At 27.7% G+C, this 27,816-nt stretch overlaps 4 protein-coding genes across 6 annotated transcripts in view; 1 reads left to right on the plus strand and 3 right to left on the minus strand.

Moving 5' to 3' along the window:
- Positions 1-22: 22 nt before the first annotated feature.
- On the minus strand, positions 23-1,788 carry LOC130449944 (NADH-cytochrome b5 reductase-like). Its single transcript, XM_056788059.1, has one exon. The coding sequence runs from the start codon at positions 1,689-1,691 to the stop codon at positions 801-803; it is 891 nt and encodes a 296-aa protein (XP_056644037.1). The 5' UTR covers positions 1,692-1,788; the 3' UTR covers positions 23-800.
- Positions 1,789-2,084: 296 nt separating this feature from the next.
- Positions 2,085-17,555, minus strand: LOC130449946 (SID1 transmembrane family member 1-like). 2 transcript variants are annotated; one of them, XM_056788062.1, is made up of 17 exons: positions 17,295-17,555; positions 16,958-17,165; positions 16,744-16,900; positions 14,278-14,407; positions 14,098-14,181; positions 13,843-14,029; positions 12,982-13,089; positions 11,331-11,372; positions 8,883-9,136; positions 8,622-8,804; positions 8,448-8,565; positions 7,069-7,191; positions 5,969-6,085; positions 5,826-5,912; positions 5,625-5,776; positions 4,304-4,414; positions 2,088-3,768 (listed from the first exon to the last, which is right to left on the minus strand). In XM_056788062.1, exons 1-17 carry the CDS (start codon positions 17,451-17,453, stop codon positions 3,592-3,594), a joined length of 2,397 nt encoding a protein of 798 aa, XP_056644040.1. In that variant the 5' UTR covers positions 17,454-17,555; the 3' UTR covers positions 2,088-3,591. The 2 variants fall into 2 exon arrangements, with proteins under 2 accessions (XP_056644041.1, XP_056644040.1); XM_056788063.1 differs by lacking the exon at positions 11,331-11,372 and having other exon boundaries at positions 2,085-3,768.
- Positions 17,556-18,583: 1,028 nt separating this feature from the next.
- LOC130449948 (40S ribosomal protein S3a) lies at positions 18,584-21,845 on the plus strand. Its single transcript, XM_056788066.1, has 5 exons — positions 18,584-18,715; positions 19,049-19,272; positions 19,325-19,527; positions 21,197-21,364; positions 21,634-21,845. The coding sequence occupies exons 1-5, from the start codon at positions 18,654-18,656 to the stop codon at positions 21,781-21,783; spliced, it is 807 nt and encodes a 268-aa protein (XP_056644044.1). The 5' UTR covers positions 18,584-18,653; the 3' UTR covers positions 21,784-21,845.
- A 147-nt stretch (positions 21,846-21,992) lies between these two features.
- The window catches only part of LOC130449947 (zinc finger protein castor homolog 1), a 182,190-nt gene continuing 176,366 nt past the window's right edge, over positions 21,993-27,816 (minus strand). For both annotated transcript variants that reach the window (XM_056788065.1, XM_056788064.1), the window contains one exon: positions 21,993-27,219. In XM_056788065.1, the coding sequence (XP_056644043.1) occupies positions 26,948-27,219 (272 nt within the window). In that variant the 3' untranslated portion in view covers positions 21,993-26,947. The remainder of the gene's footprint in view (positions 27,220-27,816) is intronic.

Genomic DNA, 27,816 nt, shown 5'->3' on the forward strand with positions numbered 1-27,816 from the left:
AATTTAGGAGTAAATTAAACAAATTAACGCTCCAAACTTCTCTTTTATTTTCTCAGGTGTTATAAGAATCTATCATGTATTTATTTCTTACACTGTATCTTGTCATCTTCCTGAATTTCTTTCTATTGTTGCTTCTATTCACCCCAACTCCCTCCTTTGTTATATGCACTTCTTTCTCAGTACCACACTTCAGTTTTTAATAAGGTTTTTCATTGCTACTAATTTAACTGTTCCTTGTTTATTTCATCTAAAATTCTTGTTCCCTTACTTTTCTTTCATCTCCTAATTATCCGATTTTTAAGGGGTATTCTTATACCTTTTTCTCATAAAACTATTTCTTCTTTTTTGCTTAATTCATAGAGTTTTTAATTTTTCTATGTTTAAGAAAGTTTGAAACATTTTTTAAAATGACTTGAGTTTAAAAATTTGGGGATATAACAACATTGAAATTTGCTAGTATTGCAAAGAATTACAAACAAATAAGGAAAAGACGGTACAGAAACAACAATTATAGCACAATTTATTTAGTATTGGCAATAGATATCTGAAGAATAAAATGTTGGTTAGGTATCCTTCGGAGGTTCATAAAAGCAGACCAAGAACATCATGGATGGAAAAAATATCAAAAACTAAGTCAGAAAGAGATTTGATGGCAGAACTGAAGACATAATTATACTGTATAATGAATATTATCATCATCAGTTATCATCTTCAAAGATCAAAATTTACCTTTGTAGATGATAACTTAGTGAATACCAAGAATGGTTCCAGAAATTCAAATTTTATAGTAGGAAACTGGACTAAAAACCAATTATATTTCTCTCTATAATTCCACACTGCAATGAGATGTTTTTAAAATGCGTTATAAAATGTTCATTACCACATATAAGAATTTGGATACCTTCGATTTTATCACTGATGTAGTTTTTAACGATATTATAATCCAATTTTGTATTGTGAATTATCTCGTTATATTTGGGTGAGTTATTTTCAGAATCACTGAGGAAAATTTCGTAATTAAAATTCCAGTATGTTTGTAACTTGTACAATTCCTCCCTCAGATATATGGTATCGACGTTTTTGCAACAAAAATATAATTTTAAAAAAGTGTAACAGTTTTCATTATTTACTATGTCACCGATTATACTATAAAACGGAGCGATTCCTATACCTTGCGCTATAAACAAAATATTTTTGAAAGCATAATTTATTGTAAAATCTCCATATGGACCTCTCCATAACGTTTCTGATCCTAATTTTAAATTTCTAATATACCTGCACATCATTCCAACTTCGTATAGTTTTATTAACACAGTAAAACTCAATTTTTTTTGTTTATTTATTGGTATAGGTGTATAAGGTCTTTGGAATTCTTCATTTTCTCTTCCAGCTTTAAGCATGATAAACTGTCCTGGTTTATAAATGATGTCTAATTCACTACTTTTTCCTACATTATTGTTCATAGCTTTTACATATTCTAACGTAATCAGTAAAGCATCTTTATATCTCTTTTCGATGTTAATGACTTTAAACACTGTATAAGCTGTTGGTATTAAGCAGTTTCGATACAATTCTTGTAAACTTTGCTTTCTATTATATTTTTTAAGTTGTTCTTCGTAAACGTCTAATATGCAAGGGTTACAACCTGAATTACAACAATCTGATTCATTTGGTTTCAAAGGAGGTTCCATTGAATTTACTACTTTTCATTTTCCTATATTCAAATAGAAATTAGTAATAAGATTCGTTTATATTTAACTTCGTATATGTCAATGAAACATAACCTATTTAATCTTCTTTTTTTGAACGTATGAAAGTTGTGTCATTAGAACTAATATTAGTAATAAAAAAGGCCATTATTTTATATTTGTTTTTAAAAAATTTTTACAAGTAAAAAGCATAAGAAAGCATTTTACTTCTTAAATTATGTGGTATTTATTATTTTTACTCATATTCCTATTTGATTTTAAATTAAATCGGTATTTAATTAGGTATTTTTTTTTTCAAAATTTCAAACTTTAATTTTCCATATTTCACATATTTTCTATTATTTTTGGGTTAGTTTCAGGTAATTGAAATAAAACTTAAAATTGGAATAAAATTTTAATATTTACAATAAACCATAGATTAATAATTATTTCAACGTTTTATATCAAAATCAAATGGAATAGGACCAATATTAATTCTACCAGGTAAAATTTATAAAAAAATTATTTTTAAGCGAATTTTGCTTAAAATATAATTAATATCACAAAGATCCTTCATATGCAGGTACATATATTATATACCTTTTCAACGAAATATTATCAATTGGAAGTTTGGTTTAATAAATTTATTTTTATATACTAATATTTTGTTAATTATTCCGTTAATGCAGTTTGAGAAATTTAATATAAAGCTTTTTCCTTCTAGAAAAGAAGAAAATACTTTTTCCCCAGTGAAGGAGTAAATAAATGGAAAAGTTTTAGAATTTCAATAGATTTCCGGAAGCCCCTGTGTTGTTTTTTAATCAATATTTTTGATAATTTCTAGAATTTATAGTCATGGAAAATGTTTTCGAAACTAAACTAATTAACAAAATAGGCAATTCAATATAGTTAAATAACCATTTTGAAAAATCCTCAATATTACAAACAAAAAATGAAATTCAAAATTAAATGATGCTATAATTTTCCAAAGAGTACAAATATTTCATGTTCAATGTTATTATCAAGTCCAAAGACAAAGTTATAACTATACAAAACAACAATGAAAAGCAAAATGCTCAAAAATATTTCATATATAGAAAAAGAAAAATTGTGATTAATAGAATAACGAACTATCGAATTTGTTGAAAAGCAGAACCACTTAGGAGAATAAGTTAGAGTCTAGAATAATAAAAAAAATTATGAATCTAGAATAAGTAATAAGAAAATAAAGTAAAAAAGTGATAGAAGTAAGAGAAATTCAAATGATACAAAACAGTGAAAGGAAATCTCTGTTGTAATAAAGCAAAAACCATAACAAACCAACAGAAAATAAACATTGTATGTATAATTAAAGAAAAAGCGAAACCTGTAGATAATTTAGACACCTGAATAAATAAATATAACTTGAAATATATTATAAAGATTATCTTCCTTAACTTCAAAATTAGAGACACAAGGACCCATAGAAATAATAAATATTAAACTAATGGACGGGGAAAAACAGCTGGATTCGAAAAGAAGTGGAAATTAGACCCAATACAAATCAATTAAGATGTCGTTACACTGGGTATTACAGAGATTTTAAATAGTTTATGATAGAAGAGCTGGTTTATTTTATAAACCTTCAACATCATTCGAAAAGCTACGAAAGTCGAAAGTTATAGAGAGCACTGTTTCACAAAAAAATATATTTCAACTCTAAACCAGCTCGAAACTTTGAGAGTAGAATCTTTTTTCTGATAATAAACTAAATAAATAAAAAATTGAGCGTCTTATCCTCGATTTCAAGAGAAATATCTGTCTAGCTAAATCAAAATAACATTTTTTTAAAGTTGATACATTCAAATAATTTACCAAGTCATAAAGCTTATTTTTCACACATGTAACAATTCGTTATTATTAGTTAAAATACTGGAATTTGAGAATGATGCGTGTGCGAAAGATCATCATCGAGAGTTAATAATACCATAAAAGTAAAAAACATTCCTATGGCGCTCAAAAAGTGCCATATGTCGTGATAATCGTAAAAACGAAATAGTTTACATTCTACGTTGAATTGTCTCGATTGCGCCGCCGTTCTCTGTAAACAAAAACGTTTTCGAGGTACTTTCTAATCAATTAAATAATAAAAATACGAAAACAATAATTATTAATTGATAAAAGTATCGACATAACCGTATTATATGATTATTTTCACAAATGTTGATATTGAATTGTATACTTGTTTCAGTTTCGTTTATTTTTTTTATTTCCTTCACTTAAATCCTAAACAGAATTTCTACACTATTTATATTTCCACGATATGAATTAAATACTACAACAATAACCATTTTATCACGAAATGTCATTTAACAAAACCTATATATTCTTCTTTTTTAAATACTTGACAGTTGTAGTAACAGAACTAATACAAGTACTATAGCTGTATAACGAAAAATGCTAATTTCTCATATTTTTTTTTAAATTGTATTTATAAACAAAAATTTAATAAAAAAAGCCACTTGAATTAATAAGAATTTTTTATACACAACTCATAAATTTTTGGGAATTTTTTTATCGAAAAGTATCACATTTTTGTTATTAAAAATGGATTAATAAGAAAAAAATTAACTTACCTTCCAAGATATGGCTTTGTGCAAGAAAAAATACATTGCGGAAATAGCGCACACCCCAGAAACAATTAGGAAAGCCCAAGTCAAGAGCCTCACTTTCTCTTTATTGATGTACTAGAAAAATAAAAATACACTAAACGGAGACTGTTGATTCAAAAGACACCTCAAAAACATATCATTTCCTCATATTTGATCAGAAGCTCCACTTCCTTTTTGACTCAACTCAATATGCAAAACACAAATAGGAAAAATTGATAGGGATAGAAAAATCAATCCCTTGTATCAAAACCCCATATATGGAGGGTAATTACATACAACACTAGATTCGATGGAGAATTTTGAAGTTTTTAGATATTTTGAGGTGAAAATGTTACTAGCAAACATTGAAGAAGCAAATCTGCAAGGAATCTCATTTTTACAGTGTACGGTTCATAAAGTAAATATTCGATATAGACAAGAATTGTCGGACCGGAGGTATAGGAATTTAATCCGATAGTTAAAAAGCAATAATATAAGGAAGTAAATTTTTTTCCCTCTGGACAAATCCAGCTCAACAGGTCGTTTGAATTAATATAGTTGCACTTGTTCAAGGTGTTATATACAATGTGACCCATATAATCTTAGGGTACTTTTGAACTACTAGAAGAATGTAAATCAATCGGAGACTATTTCCTGGAATTCTGGAACTACCTGTGATGAACAGGAAGAGCATTTCCTTAACCAAATAAAAAGGAATCAAAACTGACGGAATAGAAGAATGTCTGCTAATTGATATCGGTTTTGTAGTACTAGGTCCTCCAGATATTCTTTCTAACCACAAGTTTCTCTAACAAATCCGACAGGTCATTTGAACTACTAGAAGAATGTAAATAAACCAGAGACTATTTCATGGAAGTTTTGGAACTATCTGTGATGAACATTTCCATCAGGATATTTCCTTAACCAAATAAAAAGGAATCAAAACTGATGGAATAGAATGTTTGCTAATTGATATCGGTTTTGGTGTACTGGGTCCTCCAGATATCCTTTCTAACCACAAGTTTCTCTTAACAAATCCGACAGGTCATTTGAACTACTAAAAGAATGTAAATAAACTAGAGATTGTTGCAACAAGTTGTGTACACCTTAGAGGTCATTTGAACTACTATAATTGTACAGTTTGGGATGTCATGTTTATTGTGATTTGAAGTATTTAATTTGTATATTTGAACTATGTACTGGAAGGATCGAATTAAATCCCAAAGGTGAATATCTGATATTTTAGTGACAATTGACACTTTTGATTGTAATAATGGAGTTAGATGGTGATAAAAATCGTACTCACCTTCATCACAATATAAAAAACGAAGTACAACATAGTATTCGTCATAAATATGGTCAATAGGAAGACAGGGAAGTTTTTCGGTAATCGATATAAAGCAAAAGCATCCAGACCCCAATTGCACAAGTTTCCCAAGAAAAGTAACACAAACCGAGCTGAAAATAAGCCATTTTTAGTTAGAAAAATTGGAAATTTCTTATGTACCTTTGTGGCAAGGTCTAACAACGTTAGTCGGTCCTGACCAAAAGTCGTATATCCAAACCTGTTTGAATTTTTGTAAAGATAAATCACCTGTAACGAAACAAATATAATAATTTTGGTTATTTGGATTAAAAAAAATTGCTTACGTAATCTCCAACATCCCATGTAATATACTTTTACACTTAGATAAAAGCACATTAATATATGGATGATAACGAAAGTTATCCAAAAGTATTGATTCGCTTCCAATATTCCTATCATCGCTGGAAAAAAGAACGAAATAAAAACTTAACCTAAAAATATCTACTTTGAAATTAAAAGAAATATGATAATAAAAGTATACCAAGGTTAGAAAAATGTGGTGATTGTAAACGAGGAAATAAAGTGTTGGAAACAATGAGTAGTGGATGTATTCATATTTAGAGGGTGGAAGACACTGGAATGATAAAGGATCTAAAAACCAGAAGAGACCATGGTGGAAACATTTTTCAAAGACAATGAAAATCGTCTATTAGGATAACAAGGTTAGATTTCTAATTGTGGAGCTGTCAGAGACGAATAAATTAAAAAAACAAATCGAGTAAATAGATATATCGAAGCAAATTGAAATTACTGAACAATAGAGATTAATATGGACAAATTTGGACAATGGAAGACCCCGGAATAGCTAAAAAGGTCTTAAAAATTAAAATACGAGCTACTAAAAGCCAAAAAACAAAAAAAATTTTGATATCAGGGTGACTTAAAGGCCATCAGAGTCAAATATTTGAGGTGCCGAAGCAGAATTTTCACTTTTAGTTGGATGGATACATCAGAATATACGATATTGGAAATAAAGCACATTCGGACGAATATCTTGGACATGGTGAAGAATAGAGATTGATTTGGACAAATTTTGGAATGACAAAAAAAGGCATAAAAACTAAAATATTAGTTACCGGAAACAAAGATACACAAAGTTTTTGATGTCTGGTTTATTTAAGGGCGAACATCTTGGACATACCGACCAATAAAGATTCATTTGAACAAATTCAGAAAATGGAAGACGTCAAAATAACCAATTAAAGCCTAAAATCAAAATATTCAAAACAAAAATCAAAGTTTTTTCGCTTATTTTTTGTTGATAAGTTCTGAATTGAAGTTTTTGTAATTGCAATTGGGAATATTGATTAAAATGGATTAAAATTAAGTATGAGTAATATATTTTTATTCAAATTAATATAATTATAGATATTATAAAACATACCGAGTACTACTGCTAAAGCTAATACTCCGAATGTTGTATAGGCGTTAGCGTTTATATCTGGATGGCGATTTTGATATAATTTCACCATACAAAGTACCGCCATTACGTACATAAAACTAGAATCTGAAATATTACATATAACGAAATATTTAAACCGGTATTGGTTTTTGTGGAATTTGGAAAATTTTATATGGAATATGTATTCAAAGTTTACATAAAAACTGTTATTCAAATTTAAAATTTTATAAACGTGAAAAGACCGCAAGAAAATTAGAAATAATATTCATATTATTAGAGAGGTAATAACAATTTTCAGCTTTAAGCTATAGAAAGTTGATATATTGAAAATTATCAACGAAAATATTACAAATTTTGAAAAAATGATATGAGAACGATCGGCATAAATTTCAAAAAGATTTGTTTTTTTCCAAAAAGCATTTTTTGGGAATTTTGATGTTGTTTTATCAGAAAAAAATATTAATAGATATTTTCAAATTTTAGTATCATCCTGTATGTATGTTTTTCCAAATAATTCATCAAAAACACTTTAGGATGTATGTATATACTTTTTAAATAATTCTTAAAATGTATAACTTTTGTTTCAAAACAAAAATGACATTTTTAACTGGTTTTTGTTAACAAAATCTATATAAAAACACTTCACACTTTAGAATCACCCTATACATATGTATATTATTTTCGAATAATTTATAAAATGGACAGTTTTTAATAAAAAGGAAATGTTCCAATCCAAAAGTGTCACTTTTAACTGGTTTTTGATAACAAAATGTATATAAAAACACTTCACACTTTAGGATCACCCCGTATGTGTTTTGTTTTTTCAAATACTCCAAAAAATGTATGGTTTTTGTTGAAAAAATTGTAGCAATAAAAAATGAACTTCCCAATAGGTTTTTTATAACAAAATGTATATAAAAACATTTGACACTTTGGGATCGCCCTATATGTATATTATTTTCAAATAATTCATAAAATGCACGGTTTTTGGTAGAAATAAAATGTTACATTAGGAAAACGACACGATCAAATTGTTTTTAACAATAAAACAAATATAGATGTGTATATAAAAACATTTCACACTTTAAGATCACCCTGTATGTATATATTTTTGAAATCATTCATAAAAAGTAGTTTTCATTGAAAAAAATTATTGCATTAAAAAAATGAACTTTTCTACTAGTCATATATATATATATATATATATATATATATATATATATATATATATATATATATATATATATATATATATATATATATATATATATATCATATAGTTTCCTAATTTTCGAAGTTATAAAACAATTTTTAAAAAATTTACATTATAAAAAATGATATAAAATAATATTTGCACTTACCAAATTGAAAATTCAAAGAATTAGGACAAACGTGGTAGCTTCCGCTAAGTATACCTTCCATTATCAAAGCCACCCCCATGGCATAAAACATACCATAATGTTGAGGAATACCAAATTCCTTGTGAAAAAGAAATCAAATCAAATTTTTTGTTAATTTTGAATCAATTAATTTACCTTATCGAAATCGGCGTCTTTGTGGGATTGTTCCCTAAGATACGTTATTATCAAAAAAAGTACGCCCAATAAAACATAACCTATATTGGAGAAAACGTGATTGAAATCGCTGAGGAAACCCAAAGGATGCGCGCATAAGAAATTGTAGTAACATAAATCTTGTTGGCCGGTTTCATTCAATACCTAAAATATCCACTTTATTATACGGATTTAACACCACTTGAATTTGTATAAGATTATGATGTAATAATACAAACTCACCATTTGATAGGTTACGACGAGTTGCAGTACGGGTAAGGCGTAAAAAATGGCCACCGTGAGAACGTTGTATAAATACAAATAAGATCTTTTCGTTAATTCTTTAGGGGGTTTTCGGGCTAAATCTATCAGAAACGGTTGTCCTCGACCTAACCTCAAATTTTTATCGATATCTACTTCATTTAAGGTATCGTAGTCAGTTATATCTACCGAGGGGCCAGACATTGTGGATATGGTACGTTGAACATTAGCCATTTCTATACAAACACAAATATTGTTAATGCTACAAGAAAAATTTGTTTATGTTGCATTTGATGATAATTTTCAATTCAATTTCCACCATATCCATGATACAAAGATTTTAATGAATATGATTGAAATTAGCAATGATTTTTAGAAGAAGGTGCAGCAAGTACTGCAGAAGATATAGATGAAGAAAAAACCACTGTCAATATTTAACCATAAATCTGTGTTTTCGTGGAAGTTCACAATGATTTTTAGAAGAAGGTGCAACAAGTAGCATATAAGATGCAGTATAAATGAAGAAAAAAACCTTCTATCAACATTTAGCCACAAATCTTGAGGAAAAAAAGCAAATTAATGGCACAAAATTAACTAATAAATGATTTAATGATGTTTAAAAAGATGCCAGTGAAGATCTTGATTAATTCGGCTCTGATGGAAGTTTGCAATGATTTTTAGAAGGAGCAGCAAGTACTGCAGAAGATGCAGATATAAACGAATAAAAAACCCTCTGTAACGTAACAAAATAACTAATTAATGAAGATCTTTTCAATGAATTCAGTTTGGAGGAAGTTGATAGAGATTTTTAGAAGAAGGTGCAGTAATTTGAGCATAAAATTACTACATTTTTAAACTTAATGCATGTAAATGACACACAAGATGCTGATAGAAATTGAGGAAAAACAGTGTCAATATTGATAGTTATTTGATAATTGAAAAGTTAAAAAGCCAATCAGAATTACAAAAATTTTCATTTAGGGATCCAAATTTAGTAGTTCCATAAAAATTATGATTGTTTTTGCCCATCGAAAAGAAATTTTATATTTCTATAGCAGATATAGGTGTATGTCTAGCATCTTACCTATATTTTCTACAGCTACTGTGTCTTTTCGTGTTAGTGTGAATAAAGTGCATGTAACAGTGTAAAAAAACCAATGAAATGTTAATAAACCAGATTTATTTATACATTTTCATCCGGAAATTATAATAATAAATAACTAAGTAGTCAAGAGAAATTATCTTCTATAAGATATTAAAATAGATAAATTTCTTCCTTTCATTTCATATTTCAACACATCAGATTAAATTGATATTTTCTCTTGAATTGCATGCTTTAGTTCAAATTTTGTTAAAAATTAATATTTCTAAGCTGTTAGTGGTTAGATTAAAATTTCACTACGAAAATTACACGTCAAGAGATAACTGCAGTATTTTTAGTAAATAATAATTTTTTAATACATACGATCAGACATTTTTAGATATAAACATGGGATAAAGTCAAAATAAATGTCTTACCAATAGATAAAAATTATGAATAAATAATACAATTTCATTCCGACTACCATTTACAGCATTTTCTTTATTATATGAATAGAAATTGAAACGATTTATTAAATATATAAATATTTTATACATCCTAAATATCGAAAATGTAAACTGAAGCTAAATTATTGTTTACCGGTTATGTTAGGTTAGGGAATTGACAGCTATCGAATGGCCTTGTTTCTGCGGTCTATGGAGAAAGATCGATTATATGTAGTAACCATAGAATATTTTAATTCAATAGAGGTATTCGCGGTTATTTCAGCTGATTTCGAATATTTTCTAAACGTTTCAAATGCGTATGTATAAAAAGGAATGTTCCAATATTTATGATAAAATGTTTTCCTACTACATTTTATTATCATATTCACCGAGTACAATAAAACTAAGAATTGCAGTAAACTGTCATAAAAGAAATTGAAAGTCTATGGAAAATATCGATTGTAAAAATGTTACAAGCAAATCTGCAGCTACCTCTGAGGTTATTAATCGATTCCATAAAAATTCTGTTTTGGTTAATAAAAGATTGTAAATTGAAAGAAATGTGAAGTAAATGATACACACATAAAAAAAATGAAAAAAGCATTAATTTAACTGAAAAATCGAAAAAAAATAGTATCACGAATAGAAGAATAAAAAGAAGATATTCAATTATTTAGGCACCATAATGAATAAGATACAAATAAAAAACATTGAACCAGGACGAGTTGTATTTCTGAAATACTTCAATTGATACTTAATTTGTTGTTCATAAACTTCACTTTTTTTCTTAAATTTACGAATGAATGAACCGAATTCTGTAGGAAACTCAAGTATACCAAGCAAGGATATTTTCAATACTTTTAAAACGAAAGGATAATAGTGAAAATTGTAATTTTAATGTACCTGTGCCATCGAATGTTCGCGTGACCTTCAGCCTAACAATTCCTGATGAAATAATACAAATTAAAAAACAAAATACATAATTGTGCAGGAAATTATTAACAAAATTTGATTTGACCTAAACCCAAATTAAAAACACTTTATTTTCATGTTAATTACAAACCCACCTAAGCTAAATATGATTCAATTAATTTTTGAATATATACAGTCGTTATTAAAAAATTATAAAAAAATTAATATCTTGTAGCTGACGTTAATTACTGTTTTGAGGTTAGAATCACTACAAGCGATATAAATTTCAAGAAAAAACTGGCGTTTCTTTAACGTCGTACCAACATAAAAAGTTTCAAAGAGAAAACGAAATGGCCACTGTCACTTATTCTCTACAATGTTGTACACAGATATTTGAAATTATGTAAATCCCTAAAAACATCCCCTCTCACATTTTTCCACACTAAATTCGGGGAGAAAACCCTTAAGTTGGGAACCCTGACGTTAACGTTAACGAAAGTAGCTACTGTTACTGTGTCGTGATAGTAAATATTCTCACATTTTAAATATTTTTTAATAGTTTATTTTTATTCATATATGTATACATTTTTGTACATGTAATTCCACATGATTTAAAAAAATGTGAAATCAGATAAAAAAGTAATTCCAATATATGGAAAGGTTATGGTACTAATAATTCTTATTGCGATCTGAATATACCATAAATACGAAATTATTCAACACAAATTTACAGATAAAAAATTTGTTCTAAATATAAAGAAAAATTCGAAAATTCGAATAATTAAACGCTTTGAAAACTAATCGATACTTAAAAGTGACAGCTGTCAGAACAGATCAAAAAAGAATACGAATAGAACGTAATCAACGTTGTTCGAATTGACAGTTAACAGAGTGACAATTAAACGTCAATTAGAAGAAACTAAAGTTATAATGGGATCCATAACTGAAATATCATTCACTAGTTTCAGTTTGTTCTATTGTACAATTAAAAATACGATGAATGTAAGTGTATTAAAAAATTTTCCTTTCAGTACAATTTTTATTATTGGGTCGAATCAAAAGTCGCGCTGTACTAAATCTGATAAATAACGGGGATGTGAAAGTAAAAATTAGAAATTTAAACTTTAGATCAAAGGACTAATTTCCATTCTTAAATCGTTTAAATCACTTACACAACAGTTACTATACTATCACTATACGCAGATTTTAATATTTCTTAGGCCTCTTTGCTACTTTTTTTAAGCTGAATACGAAATGAGTTGTTCAAAATGCAAATGTTTGCAAGAACGATTTCACTAAAGCCGAAACTTATCTCACCGAATGAAAATATAAGAAAAATTAATTGAAACAGATGTTTTCCAAAAAATTTCATTTATTTTTTGGTAACCCCTCGTATATACACATGAAATTATTTCAATTATATATTTATTTTGATGAATAATTTGTTTTTTTTTTCAACAAATTGATGCAAAAAATCTGTAAAGATAAGAAGAATGCATAAAATACATAAAAAAATTAGATATCATTTCATTGGTATTTAGGTATGTGTGTATAACATGCAAAACTGCAAACAGTGACTTGTTTCTATAAATGTTATGTTAATTATATTATTTGGTAAAAAATATGAAATTGAATAACTTACGTGCATTCGGCGTGGTTGAAAAATTATCAACATACTCCATTGCTCTCGGTGTAGTTGCCTTTACAGTATAAAAAAAATATGGAAGACCAAAAATTATATAGAAACCACCTAAAAGATTTAGTGATAAGTGGAAAACAAAATAAATCCCTCTAGTATGATTCTTAAGCAGATGAATGAAGATAATGACATAACTAAAGAGGTAAGAAAATGTAATAACTGAAATTCAATTACTTAAGTTCCAAAAAATAGATACTTTTTTCTGTCTTTAATAATTTTCAATTTAACTTCACATTTGGCTTTTATTTCTCTATTTAAAGATTGATAATGTTCACTTATTTCCATAATCAATAAAATTTTTATTTCACAAAAAGCACTGTTACACTAAGAAACACAAATATAAACAAAAATGTCACGCAAATGACTGAAAATTAAATTATTTATATGATTTTTCTTCAATATAATTCAGTAATTCTCGAGATGATTAAATAACCTTAGAGCATTCGAAATAATTGTATTTGTCTTGTTTATAAACTATCAATTCTTCTTTTTCGTGTAACTTTGACTCTACAAGATTAAGTAATCAGCTGTAATCTAATGGTATTCAATAAATTTACATAGACAGCGTTGCCAGTATTAAAAAATCGTGGTATTGATTTCAACTTTCATTAACTCTTCTACTTTTTCATGTAACTTTTCCTTTGCGTTTACACGATTTAGTAGTCAGCACATCATTAATTTAATTGGATTTGTATATTACACGAAAACAACGTTGCCAGATTTTAAAAATTATTTGGAAATTAAAGTGAAAATAAAATAAGGTTAAATTACTATGTATATCAGTGCAATGAGTAATATACTTACCTATACATCCCAAAGTAATCAAAACGGCCATAACGTAATCGGAATATGTAATACTGGGTTTAATAACGAGGGAAATTTGTTTCACCCTCTCTGAATTATTTACATTACTAAAACCCGATTTTTCGCAAGCGTAATCGTCGGGTTTTGCGACAAACACTATGTAAAAACCTTGGGGAAATTTGTATTTCTGTAAAAAATATTTATATACGGGGGGTGTGTATCATATTTTCGTTACGACAATATTTTTATACTCACAGGTATTGTGATACCTCCTTTTCTGTTAACGGTTTCGTAGAACCCCCTGAACGTTACATCTTGATTGGTATCGAAAACAGGGCACTAGAAACGAAAAAAAAAACGCGGAAGGTACGAAGTATTGATTGAATTATAAGACAAAAATGACGAAATACCGGTAAAAGAAAACGAGAAACTTACACTTATATTTTGTATACTGACAACCATGCAGATATCGTCGTCTGAATTGACTTCTAAAATGACGGTTTCGTAATTAGAGTCCCCCTTTTTTATCAAAGAATCGTCTGTGGTGAAATTGTAAAAGAAGTAGCTGTAAAAAGGGACATAACCTAATATAAATAGCTATGGGTATTTTTGATGACACTTATAGTACTCTAGCAAGAACATATTTCGATGATCTTGTCAATTAATTCTAAATTAGGAAAATCCATCGATTTATTCACAAGTTTTTTATGTAATTTATGATTTTTTCAAAAATAATTATAGTGTTTTCAAAGTAATGTGAAAATTGTTATTTAAACACAAAAAAACCCTGTAGAAATAGTTTTACAACATAATTCGATGATCCTGTCAACTAATTTTAACCTAAATTGGAGCAATCCGTCGTTGTAAGCACTCCACCCATAGACAAAAGATTAAAGATAGAGGGACGACATAAAAGTGAAATTGAATTATTGACGAGAGAGAAAGAGCATCTTTTTACCACTCTCTGTCTCCCTCTACAAGCAAATATTCAAAAACTCTTTTGCCTACCACCTTCTCTCCTACCACATGAAACTTCGACTTAATTTTGATCCAATCAGAAAAGAGTAGAGGGAAATAGAGAGTAGTATACCGATGATCTTTCTCTCTCTCTCTCTCTATTTAATATTATTTTAATATCTATGACTCCATCACCAGCTAGGAAACCATTGATGCAAACACCGGACTAAGTCCTAACGTACGATGAAGAAGAAGACTCCAATTTTTTCAAAAAAACTTCCAATTCATTTAAATTTGAGCGCGAAATATCGTTTTACAATTTTCTACGCATAATTTGATGACCCTGTTGAAGAATTCTAACCTAAATTGGGAAAATTCATTGTTTTCTGTAGCCCACCGCGATTTTTTACAACTACTACAAATCTGAACAAAATTTTTCCATCAATAAAAAAACGTCCGGAAATATAGTTTTACAGCTTCCTACGTATAATTCGATGATCCTGTCAACGAGTCCTAACCTAAATTGTAAAATTCGTTGTTTTCTACACGCCCCACTGTAATTTTTGGAAATTTTTATGTTTCATAAATTTTTTGGAATTTTTTTAAAGAATTCTTAACATAAATCTAGAGTAAATGATTTATTATTTTATAATATCAACGACGCCTAGTTTTTGGTTCCAAATATAAAATAGAAAAACGATTTTTTTTTAATTCTGGTTTTAACGAAGAATTTCCAAACAAAAAATACAGAAATAAAAAAAATGAACCTCTTATCAGCTTCATGGCTTTGAACACACTTATTTCCTTAAAATTGTTGATAACTTATAAACAAATAATTAAATGAAAAATTGCCCTTTTCTTGCATGTTATCATTTATATAAAATATTTTCGAGTTAGATTAGATTTGAAACAAGTTTGATTCTTTATTCATTTTTGTTTATTCATTATTATATATAATTTTACAACCTAGGGCAAAGCTGTAGATTAAACTATGGTTTGAACTCCAGTTTAAACCAAGAATTAACAAGGTCACAGTTAAACAGACATTTTTCTGCCAGTTGTCACAAATATAATCGAAATGTTTTCGATATTTGTTGTTGAGAGAGTTGTAAAAACAAAAATGAAGAAATTACAAGAAAAATTGTGCAATTTCTATGACGCAGTACTTAAGATTCTACCAATATTTTTGTATAATTTTGTAGAAATGTAGAGAATATATAAAAGTTAGGTTAGGATCTCTCCGTTTCATATTAAACTGAAATTTAAACTACCCCCAGTCCTCCTGTAATATATCTCTATTTTACAATTAACAGAAAGATGTAGACAATGATAGTTTTCTTAATTTCGAGGATGACACCAGAAAGTATCGGCTGTGTTGTTCAGGTACTTTTACCTTATTTACAATGAGTTATTTTCCACAATATTAACAAATATTTCAAAAAAAAAAATTATCAAAAACTGTTGTTTTTTGAAGTTTTAGAGCCAATAAACGAGGGGTCCATTATAACTTAACATTAACATAACATAAAATGTTGAAAAATTACATTAAAAAGGAAAAAATAAATAACAAACACACTAATATATAATAATTATCAATATTAATGTCCCGAGTGCATGTCAAATTGTCGATAATTTAATTTTCTCGAGTGCGCGAATGCGCACGAGAGGAAATTATGAGACAATTTGACATTCACGAGAGGACATTTTGGCAGACTATTTCCTGAGAAAAATTTAATTTAAAATAAACAATAATTGTCCCTTTTCTTAAAATATAAAATTAAAACCAAATGATGTTTATTAATCCTAGACGAAAATTTGGCACTAGTGCAGTATTATCGCTGAAATTTGATCGTTGCTAGGTAAACATAAAATATTACAGCTTTTTGGTTGGTTTAAATTTTTCGAAGGAAATAGTCAATTATATGATTGAAAATAAAAACTTACCTGGGTTGACTTGGAGTAATATTGAACTTATGCTCCTTGGAAAGTTCTATGGTAAAAGTATTTTGTTTCCTAACTTCTATGGTGAAATTAATAGTTTTATTCGAAGATGTAGCTATAGAAATAAACGAATTTTCCTGTATCATTTTCTGATGTCTCCCTAAAAGGTAAATTTACAATTCAAACTATAACATTATAAACCGCGTATTTCACGTACCGTTCATTCTATAATGTTTTAATATGTCGTGACACATAGTTTTTGTGGTGTAATTATATACGAATTCACCTACGTCTCCTTCGATTTCTAAAGGCAATTGCCACGATATCATTTCTTTAGTTTGTCTTGCTACTATCATTAAAGGAAAAGACACAGTTGCGTTGCTTTGAATCCATATTCTTGGAGGATTCGCATTAACTGTGTCATTCTGGAAGATTTTACGTATAAAATAATCGTAAATCAACAAAAGTTTGAACTGTTGATACCTCTCAAATATTACTTTTGAATTAAATAACAATAACTAAAGATATTTATTTATGTTATATAATTAACTTACAATAGTTTCTGTTACTTCTAGAAGATATTCTTTGTTATTATTTATAGTATTAGTGTATGTTTCATTATATTTAAGTATAACGTATTCTGCGGGGTTATGTTGCACACTTTCGGACACAGCTAAGCACAATGATAAGAATAAAAATATAACTTTGTACATTTTATTACATTAGTAAAATTGATTCATCAGTATTCCACAATGAAAATAATCGACATTAAGTTATTAAACACTATATAACTGAAGTTAGATCTGAAGTGATAACTTTACATCATAGATCATCTATATTTAGATGGCTCAGGACAATATTATTTGTTTAGATAAAATTAGCGCCATCTGAGAGTGGAAATAGGTACCGATTTCAATTCTGTCACAAAATAATAGATATTTTATTAATAGTATTTTAAAAACTACTTGTGATATAAATAAATTCGCAAATTTCTTAGTAGTAATGTTTATACGATAAACATTTTATCAATCGACTAAAATTTAAAAAAAAATCAGTTTTCACCGGTAATACGACAATTCTTTCTTTAATTACGTAATGTTTTTTTATTAGATTTTTGTACATATTCTTTAAGTTTTAATTATATTATTGAAACTACATTTTTAATTACAATAGATTTTTTAATTTACAATTTATAAACTACTTTCTTTCACAAAACATACCCAAGTAAATAAGATACCTTAAGGCTGTTCTGTGCTTTCTTCTACAATTGTTTCGTCTTCTTTTTTTTGTTGACAATCCGAAACTATCTAAGTTAAAAGCACGCATTTGTAAGATTAAGAAATACATTATTATCACCTTAAAGATACATATTACTATTTATTAATCATTCAAGAAATTAAATTGTTGATTTCACATTGTTAAATTTTTTTCGTAAAACTTCATGAAATTAATAAAATAAGGTATCAGTATGATTGTATAATTGAGAGAATTATTATTATTCGAAACTAATTTTTGAGATCGCGGTTAATAACAAAACGTAAGATAAATGTATAGAGTGCTGACTGTTCTTCATTACTATAGAGATAAAAGCATTTAAAAAGTCAATTATTGTCCTTTCATGAGACTCGGTACTTTACTAGTTACTGTTCTGACCAGCTGACTCAAATTATTTTAGGTTAGGTTGTTTTCGTAATTCATTTACTATTCGGCAATTACCACGATCAATCTGTACAGCCTATGATCACGTGATACAAATTGCTCTTTGGCCGTTATGTTCCGTGAACAGCATTACCGAACGCAATTATTAATTTTTTGAAAAAATAACGTCGTTTGTTTGTCATGTGTCAATTGTCATTGTCATTCTTTAAGTGTCAGTTCCTTCAAAATTTCCTTTTGCAAGTACGATAGCAACCATGGCTGTCGGTAAAAATAAAGGTTTGTCTAAAGGAGGTAAAAAAGGAGTTAAAAAGAAGGTGTAAGTAAAAAATATTCGTAAATCGTTATTATGTAGAGATTGTTGAATCTAAATTTTATATAAATTACGAATAATATTTGGAGATGAGTCAAAATAAAACAGATACAAATTTCTTAATGTTTCACTACAACTTTGATAAACTGGTAAATTTGTCGAATTTTGATGCGGTAAATACAATACTTTTGAGTCTTATTCCTTTTTTTTCAAGAAATTTAAACTGTTTTATTTTCAATTTATCTATAGGTTAGGTTTAAATTGTTTACATGTGGTACCATTAAAAACAGTTCATACGGTTTGTTGTAATTCCTTAGGTTTCATAATTTTGTGTTTTAGTGTGGACCCTTTCACAAGAAAAGACTGGTACGATGTTAAAGCACCGTCGATGTTCGCCACCCGCCAGGTCGGTAAAACTTTGGTTAACCGTACGCAAGGTACCAAAATTGCTTCCGAGGGTCTCAAATTCAGAGTTTTCGAAGTTTCGTTAACAGATTTACAAAACGATAATGACGGCGAAAGATCGTTCAGAAAATTCCGTTTAATAGCCGAAGATGTACAAGGTAAAAATTTTTCAGTTCATTAATTAAAATTTTTTACAATTTTTTTTTTCAGGTAGAAACGTTTTAACTAATTTCCATGGAATGGATTTAACTACTGATAAATTGAGATCGATGGTTAAGAAATGGCAAACTTTAATTGAAGCATCTGCTGATGTTAAGACGTCCGATGGATATTTGCTGAGAGTTTTCTGCATAGGGTTCACAAACAAAGATCAATTTTCCAATAGAAAAACTTGTTATGCACAACATACCCAAGTAAGTGAAAAATTATTGTTTTCATCAAAGTTTTGTTTGATTTAGTAGTTTCATGTGTACTTGTGCTAAAAACAGTTTATATGGGGTGATTTAACGTTTTTTAAACAAATTACAAATATATTCACTTTTTATATTAATTTTAATAGATTTTTTTGTCTGCAGAGATTAATTTGTTTTTTTTTTAATACATACCCAAAGTTGAAAATCTTTTCTATTTTTTTTCAAATATATCAAATCAAAAACATATTTACTTTACAGGTATTTGTTGTTTCTACAACTTTTTCATTTATTCTTTTATCATTTTTTTGTATCTTATTTTCTTTTTTTGTCAGTGATATGTGATCTTGCAATGTTTTGTTCTCCTTTTTTGTCTTGTTCTACTTTGAAATTTGTCAAAATTTGGTTTCTCTATATCATTAGTTTCAGTATACTCTAAATTTTTAATTATTTCATGTACTAAACTATCTCAATGTTATTATAATCTTATAAAAAGTTCTCTATCTGATCCAGTTTCAAATAGTCTTTTATTTTTCCATTTCGTGCATTGTTTTCCCATTTTTGTCTTGGTCTATTTTTCAACTTTCTTGGTCTTCGAGTTCTCATTATTTTTGGCATCTTCTTTCTAGGTTTTCCTTTCCTCTTAAAACGATATTTGTGATTGTTATGTCTTCAAACATTTTTCTTTCGTTTTCTTTGAAGTATCTAGATTTTCACCAAATATGAGCTCTTTATATCATTATTTTCAAAGTTTTTGGCTCTTCAAGCATTTCCAACTTTCTCAATCTTTTTATCCTCATACAATATACTATATTTTATCCACTTTCAATTATGTAGTCTTCTCTATATAATCTCTTTTTTGAGTGACTTTTATGGGTTTTATGTTTTCCACAGATTGTTTTTCATGTTTACCATGGAATATTTTTAGGTTTTGACCAAATGTGGGTTCTTTATAGCATTATTTTCGGCATTTTCTCTCTATAAACATCCCATGGGTTCTGACTTTCTCAGTCTTTGCTTCCTTTTACTATATTTCTATCTGCTCCACTTTCAATTAGTTTTCTCTTTCCTATTTCTTCTTTTTTTTCCTTGCTTATAGTGACATTTGTGGTTATGTCTTCCAAGTATTGTTTTTTATGTTTACCTTAGAGTATCTTTAGATTTTTACAAAATTTTATGTCTACATGTGATTAGCATTTTTTTGTGTCCTCTTGAAGCATTTTATATCTGTTCCATTTTCTATTAGTTTCCTTTTTAATTTATAGCTTATTTCTAGAGTTCACACCAGTAATGAAAATTTAGTGGTCCAAAAGGACCACCAAAGTTATGATTAGTGGTCCAATAATATAACGTGGTAGACAAAAGTAAAAAAATTAACATATGCATGCTACACACACTTTTATACATACTTTTACGGCATATATAAATTCTTTTATGCAAAAACAGCACAGTAAATATAAAACATAGGTTTTTTTAAAAATATTTTGGGCGACAAATTGTCGCCATGCTGGCGTGAACTCTACTTATTTCATTTTCTTATAATCTATATTTTCATTTTTACTTTTTTCACTTTATTCTCTTTCAGTTTTGGACTTTTTAGGTTGAGTTTCTTCTTCTATTTTATATTTTTAATTTAAATTTTTTTAAATTAAAAATTTAACGAATTTTTTAGGTTAGAGCTATTCGTAAGAAGATGGTGGAAATCATAACCAGGGACATTCAAGGCTCTGATATAAAAGAAGTGGTAAATAAGCTTCTTCCTGACAGTATAGCCAAGGATATCGAAAAGGCCTGCCAGGGAATTTATCCTTTACATGATGTATACATCCGTAAAGTAAAGGTGAATAAATTGATAATATTTATTAATTTTCAAAAATTCCTTCAACGGTTTGTTTGAAATGATGATACACACTCAGCTCGCATTGATACAAACATGATGAGACATTTTTGTTCCCAAAACGACGCAAATATTTACAGATCTGATCAAACAAGATAAAACGCGTAATTTGATTTAATCCATTTATTTTATGACTATTATATATATCAATAACTGTAATATAAAATTTTATCTCTGATTCAAGGGATGATAATTCTCATATTTATTTGTAGGTCTTGAAGAAACCACGTTTCGAGCTTTCCAAATTATTGGAATTGCATGGTGACGGTGGTAAAAGCGGAGCCGGGGATTCCACTGGTGAAGCGGGATCCAAAGTTGATAGGCCTGAGGGTTATGAACCACCAGTTCAAGAATCCGTTTAAAAATGTTGTTTTGTATTTGAAAAAGTAAAAAAATGGAGTAAATACTGGGTTATTTAATCTGATACATTTCTTTTCTTTTAACCAAGTGGAAAATTAGTTGGAAAGTTTAATATGAGTTTGCTTGAAAATTTGTTTTTTTGAGTTTAATTTTAGTTGAAAAGTTTTTCCGAAGTTAATTTGGTGAAAAAATGGTTTTTTCTAATTAAATTTAGTGCAAATTTTGATTTAGTGGAAAAATATCAGAGTCCTATTTGGTGGAAAATCGACTTTTATCAGAAGTCTCTTTTGGCCTGATTTTAATAAATTATATAATATATTATTTTGAAAAAATAGCCCAAAAATTGGCTTTTCCTAATTTAATTTGGACCTAAAAATGGTTTTTTCGAATTGTAAAAAGTGTCTCTGAAAAACGGTGAAAAATTGTTTTTTCTTGACAACTGTCAACTAATTTGGCAAAAAATTGTTCTATATTTAATTTGATCAAAAGTTTGCTTTTTTGGGGTTAATTTGGTCTGAAAATGTTATTTCAAAGTCCTAATCAGTGGAAAATTGACTTTTTTCAGTAATTTTTCAATTGGCTCAAAAAATCACTTAAATTCTCCATTTTCCCAATATTTGTCTTGATATGGCCAAAAGTTTGATTTTATCTAAAACTGTTATTTCAAAGTATTATTTGGTGGAAAATTTACTTTTATCATTAGTCTCTTCAGAGAATGGATTTTCTGAGAAGATTTGAACAGGAAATGGTTCAAAGTTGTTGTTGATTGTCTCTTAATTTGGCTCAAAGTTTGATTAAAAAAAAAAATTGTTTCTATGTATAATTTGGTCCAAAACTCTTTTTTGGTCTAAAAATGTCATTTTCAAGTTGAAAAATTGACTTTGCTCAGTAGTTTCTTCTAAAAAATATGCCCCTTAGATATGTTTCATCAAAAAATTACTTTTCTGAATTTAATTTGGTCCATAGCTTGATTTTCTGAGTTTTAAATTTTTTCCTAGTCCACCTCGATGAAAAATTGGTTTTTGGCAAATTGAATTTGGCCAAAATGTTGATTTTGTCTAAAAACTTCTTTTCTAAGTCGTATTGGTGAAAAATTGACTTTTCTCAGAAGTCTCTCTTAAAATGGATTTTCTGAGCTAATTGGTTGAAGAAATTACTTAAATTCTTAATTTTCCCAATAATTGTCTCAATTTTGTCAAAAGTTCAATTTTATCTGAAAAATATTGCCTCTAGAGTCTAATTTACCCAAAAAATTGCTTTTTTGAGGTTAATTCGGCCAAAAGTCTAAAAACTTATGTTAGTAGTTTCTATCTGTCAACTAGAAACTTGGTATATGAAAGAAGAATTCCGAAAAGATTCATAAAGTATATTTGATAAAATCTATAGAGAAATAACATTTAAATCTAAATACACATTAACCACAAACTTTGAGTCAATTGAATTACCAACGATCTGGGTTTATTTGAAATATCCACCTTATTTAATAAACATTTTCCTTGATTTTTATGAATATGCCAATAAACGAATTCTATTTATTAAGTATAAAACTGAATTGCTGTTTGAATCGTTATTATTTATCTATGATCATTTAGAGACAAAAAAAGAAGAAATTTGATTTCTTGGTTGGTTCACAAGAACAGATATTTATAAAAACTTTTTTCTATGGACCCTATTCATAATTAACTTTATTTTTTAATTGTTCGAACTTTGTCTGCTCTTTATTATAATATATTTTTAACCTCTCCCAATTTGATTCCTATTTCGTTTTTGGTTCTATGACAACTTGTATCACATATTTCAATTTATTCATCTTATTACTTTTTCTTCTTTTTTTACTAGTGATTTGGCCTCCGCCTCTGTAGACTTTAATAAGTAAATGATAACATCAAAACATAGATTCTTTGATATTAAATTCTGAATTTTGTGGTTTATATCGATGGCATTGCATAAGGAATTATTTAAAGGTGAAATAAAAAAGATTGTTTCAAATACTGATATTTTTTTTAAATCTTACAATCACAGAGAATTAACATAAAATACACTCGTAAATAAAAATATAATAAAACATACAAATTTAGCTTAAACAATAATACAAAAATTTTCGACTTTCAAGTCAATATTTTCTATTTAAATCATTTTATGATTGAAAAAATTACATTTAAAATAATTAAGAAATAATAAAATAAAGCGAAGATGAAAAGAAAGACTAGCTATGAACAAAAAAAAACAAGACATTTAAAAAAATCGTGACATTTTTCAAAAAAATTCAGTGCCGTTTGTAACTTTGATTAAATTTTTTAAAAATATTTTCGTTCCTACATACTAGGTTATTGTCTTTGGTTTTGAATATTTTGAAAAATGTCACGACGTTGTGGAAGACTAAAAACTATTTCAAAAATATGGCAAAATAATTCACAATGAAAATGTACACGAAGATGCAAAATAAATAATTGTGACAAAAATGAAAAGTATAAATTAAAGAAAAAAAAGATCCTCAGATATGACACGTTATATAATCTATATATATATATCTACTCTAACTCTGGAAAAACCTGCTCTATTTTGTAAATATATACTGTAATATGGCACAATTGGTATATATATTTATTTATATATGGAATGACGTATTTCTTTTAAAAACTGTTTCTAAAAATTACTCTACCAAAAAGTACCAAAAAAGGCACAAAAATTTATATGTCTTCTCTAAGGCACTACTATCAGAAAAAGGCCTCTATTTCTAATACACCTACTCTAAAATCTATGTCTTTTTCTTTTTACCAACTTTGATCCCTATGTTTTTTCTTCAAATAAAAAATATACTACTAATTTGAATAAATTAATTTTTTAAATAAGATATTAACAAAAATAAAAATTTATTTATATCTAGCACGAGAAACAGTTCGAAATTTATCTCACGAGAATTGATTTTAGTAACAGTAGAATGATAGACCGCAGACATTACAACATAGAGAAAAAATATTTTAATCATTAATGAGTGAAAAAAAGATCTCTATAAATAGGTTGGCAACATTGTGAATACAGCCACCACAGGTGTAAAGAATTGGTTCAAATGGAAACAATGTAAGTTAACCTAAAGGTAAAAATTTACTCCACAATAATCAATTTTTTTGCTTAATAAACACGTTTTTTATCTAATTGTTTTTATTTTTGATACAAAAAGCACTAAAGAACTAAAATAAATTGTTTCACATAAGCATAAAGGCAGTTTGCCCTTATAGACAACAATAACTGATTTTTATTTATCATATTACAGCCCAACATGGGAAGTTTGCTTATAACTAGAAGTTTTTAGATTGATATGGATATAAATAAAAATTAAGTTAAAACAAAACACAACTAATCAATGATTTATCACGTATAAATTTGATCTCTGAGTTGTAACGTCTTTGCGTGAGACATAATTTAACCCAAACTTTCCTGAACTAAAAAGTGTAGTTGCATTGCTTGGAAACTAAACAATCAAATTGAAGATCATTATTTACAACAAGTTATAGGAAAAAACAATAATAAAAAAATCTCATTGATATGCTTGATTTTGATCTATTTATTTATTTTTTAATCTAAAGTTACTTGAATAAGTGACATATAAATCTAGTGTGGAAAATTTTAATTTTATCAAAATAAAAGTTTATGAGACATAGACTTACCCGAATTTACTATTAAACAAACACACATTACAGATTTGAAGTTATTGTGTACACAAAAAAACGACCACAATAAAAAATAAACGTAATTAAAAGAAATAACACGAATAATATAATATCGAAACGTGAAACATTTTCTGATATATTTAACAGTAGATTACTTGATTTCTACAGGATTTTAGTTGTTTATGTGCTGACATAAGACATAAAAGTTTTGAGATTGAAGTCTTTACCTACATTGGCTCTCTAGTGAGCTTTCGTATTAATAGTTATTATTCCAATTTATTTATTTATTTAATTAGCTGCATACTAAATGACAGATACGTTCATAGCTGAATAATACAATGAAAAAGGCCAAAGCCAAAGTTAATATGTATTCAGTTAATTTCCTTTAAATCTAATTTGTCTATGTGCTGACATAAAGCAATATTCAAATATTATATTTACCAGGAAGATGTCTTCAACCAAATTGGTCACGTAGTGACCTTTAGTGTCAATAGTTAATGTTCCAATTTCTAGTTTCTTCAGTAGCAACTGTTTAAGAAGCCATTTCGTGATAAAATTGGGAATAATAAGGTCTAAATAACTTCATAAACCACACAGAAAAATAAAAATGGCCGTTCTCTATTGAGACAAAGTTTGATATGAATTCAACACTAGATTATTTGATTTCCATTGAATTTTAGTTTGTCTATGTTCTGACATAAATAAATATTATGCTATCGTAGCTACGAGACTGATATCTTCGACTATATTGGCTGTGCAGTGAGTTTTATTATCGATAATTATTTTTTTATTCCATTTATCTATGTTACTCAGAAGTATATGTAGATATTTTTTTTATCGAGTGACAGATATGTTAGTAGCTGAAGAACACAACGGAAAGGTCCATTTTCTTCTCTATAGAAACTAGTTTTTTACGTTCAGTTTTTTTATGATACAACTACCCTTTTTATGCTTGAATTATAAATAAAAAATTAATTTTTAAGTAATACTTTTGTTAGTTAAACTACACAATACTGTTTTTTTTTAAAAAGTAAATACATCATTAGTACTTTACAATTCATTTTTTTGTAACAACTTTTAGTTTTATTCAGTTCTTGACCCTATTCTTGAAAGTAGAGTTTTTCAATATATATTTTGTTTTCTGAGATAGTTATTGCCCTTTTTTCAAGTATTTACAAGAAATTTACAAAATGGAAAATTTCGTTTGGTTTGTACAAAAATTATTTACAATATATATACTTCACTGATATACGATTAAAAATCGATTTATATATGTTTCAATATTACAAGAAATGCTTGTTATTATCTTCGTAATAAAATTCAGAATAATAATAATTGGATATATTATTTTAGTACAAATTTTTTTTAAATAAACAAACATTACCCTGTATATATAAAACTATATAAAATATCATAATTTAATAATTATATTTACCAGCATTCAAAGTAATAAATAAACTCACCTCATAAATTAATATAATATATTTACACAAATTCACTCCATATGTCTGTACTTGTGTGCAGACATTTGTGCTAGACCCAGTACTGCGTACTGACACTGCAGGCAATGATAATGCGTTTGTTTACCACTGTGTTGACAGTTCGGTACCCTACAGATTTGACTCGGAGTGAATTTTTCGAAACCTGCCGCTTGGATCGAATCTAATTTTTGGTGTTGACGTCTGTGGGCAACCACTTTATTCGTATCAGTACAGACGAAGTCGCATTTTAAACAATGGAAATGGGAAGCTTTATTCTGAGTTGCTCCTGAAATACAAAAATTGTCTATTTACACTGATTCCATACCTGAAGTATACGCAAGTGCAACGGAAGTAGCCATGTTAGACATTTAAATATGACTCATTTAATTTTGATTGTTAGCGAACAACATATACTGGTTTTTGGAGATTCTAAAAAATTTTACAGTTGTTTTAAATGGATTTTTATTTTGTATTTATATAAGTATCCATTAGATACTTAGATAGTCACGTCCACTAAGTGTGACGTGACATACATTTAAATATATAAAATGGATAAAAATTCAATATTTTGACATGACATAGGCGTAACATAGTGAGTAAAATTTTTTTAATTTTCCTAAAAAAACTTTTAAAAAACTGTCAGATCGAAATTAAATCGTAAATTGGGGCAAAATTTGACAGAATTTCTAAGACTTTATATCACTTGTATAAAAAACGCTTTTGATATTATTAATTTTCATAGAATTGGTACTTTTTATTTGGAAGTAGTCACATTTTAACTAAATTGTGAATATTATATTTCTAAACTTTATGATGAAGAAAACTTTTCCTTTCTTTAATTTATTTAAAGCCACGGCACTGCATTACCTATTCAAGTGACAAT

This window comes from Diorhabda sublineata, chromosome 10, assembly GCF_026230105.1.
Source record: "Diorhabda sublineata isolate icDioSubl1.1 chromosome 10, icDioSubl1.1, whole genome shotgun sequence".
NCBI lineage: Eukaryota > Metazoa > Arthropoda > Insecta > Coleoptera > Chrysomelidae > Diorhabda > Diorhabda sublineata.

Excerpts from the sequence above, each read along its gene's own strand:
- LOC130449944 (XM_056788059.1), bottom strand. The coding sequence starts at position 1,691 with ATGGAACCTCCTTTGAAACCAAATGAATCAGATTGTTGTAATTCAGGT.
- LOC130449946 (XM_056788062.1), bottom strand. The coding sequence starts at position 17,453 with ATGTACAAAGTTATATTTTTATTCTTATCATTGTGCTTAGCTGTGTCC. Across the intron at positions 8,805-8,882 it reads TCGTCGTAACCTATCAAATG|GTATTGAATGAAACCGGCCA; the intron begins GTGAGTTTGTAT and ends TGGATATTTTAG. Across the intron at positions 4,415-5,624 it reads TTTTTTATATTGTGATGAAG|TACATCAATAAAGAGAAAGT; the intron begins GTGAGTACGATT and ends TTATTTTTCTAG.
- LOC130449948 (XM_056788066.1), top strand. The coding sequence starts at position 18,654 with ATGGCTGTCGGTAAAAATAAAGGTTTGTCTAAAGGAGGTAAAAAAGGA. Across the intron at positions 18,716-19,048 it reads AAAGGAGTTAAAAAGAAGGT|TGTGGACCCTTTCACAAGAA; the intron begins GTAAGTAAAAAA and ends TTTGTGTTTTAG. Across the intron at positions 21,365-21,633 it reads TATACATCCGTAAAGTAAAG|GTCTTGAAGAAACCACGTTT; the intron begins GTGAATAAATTG and ends ATTTATTTGTAG.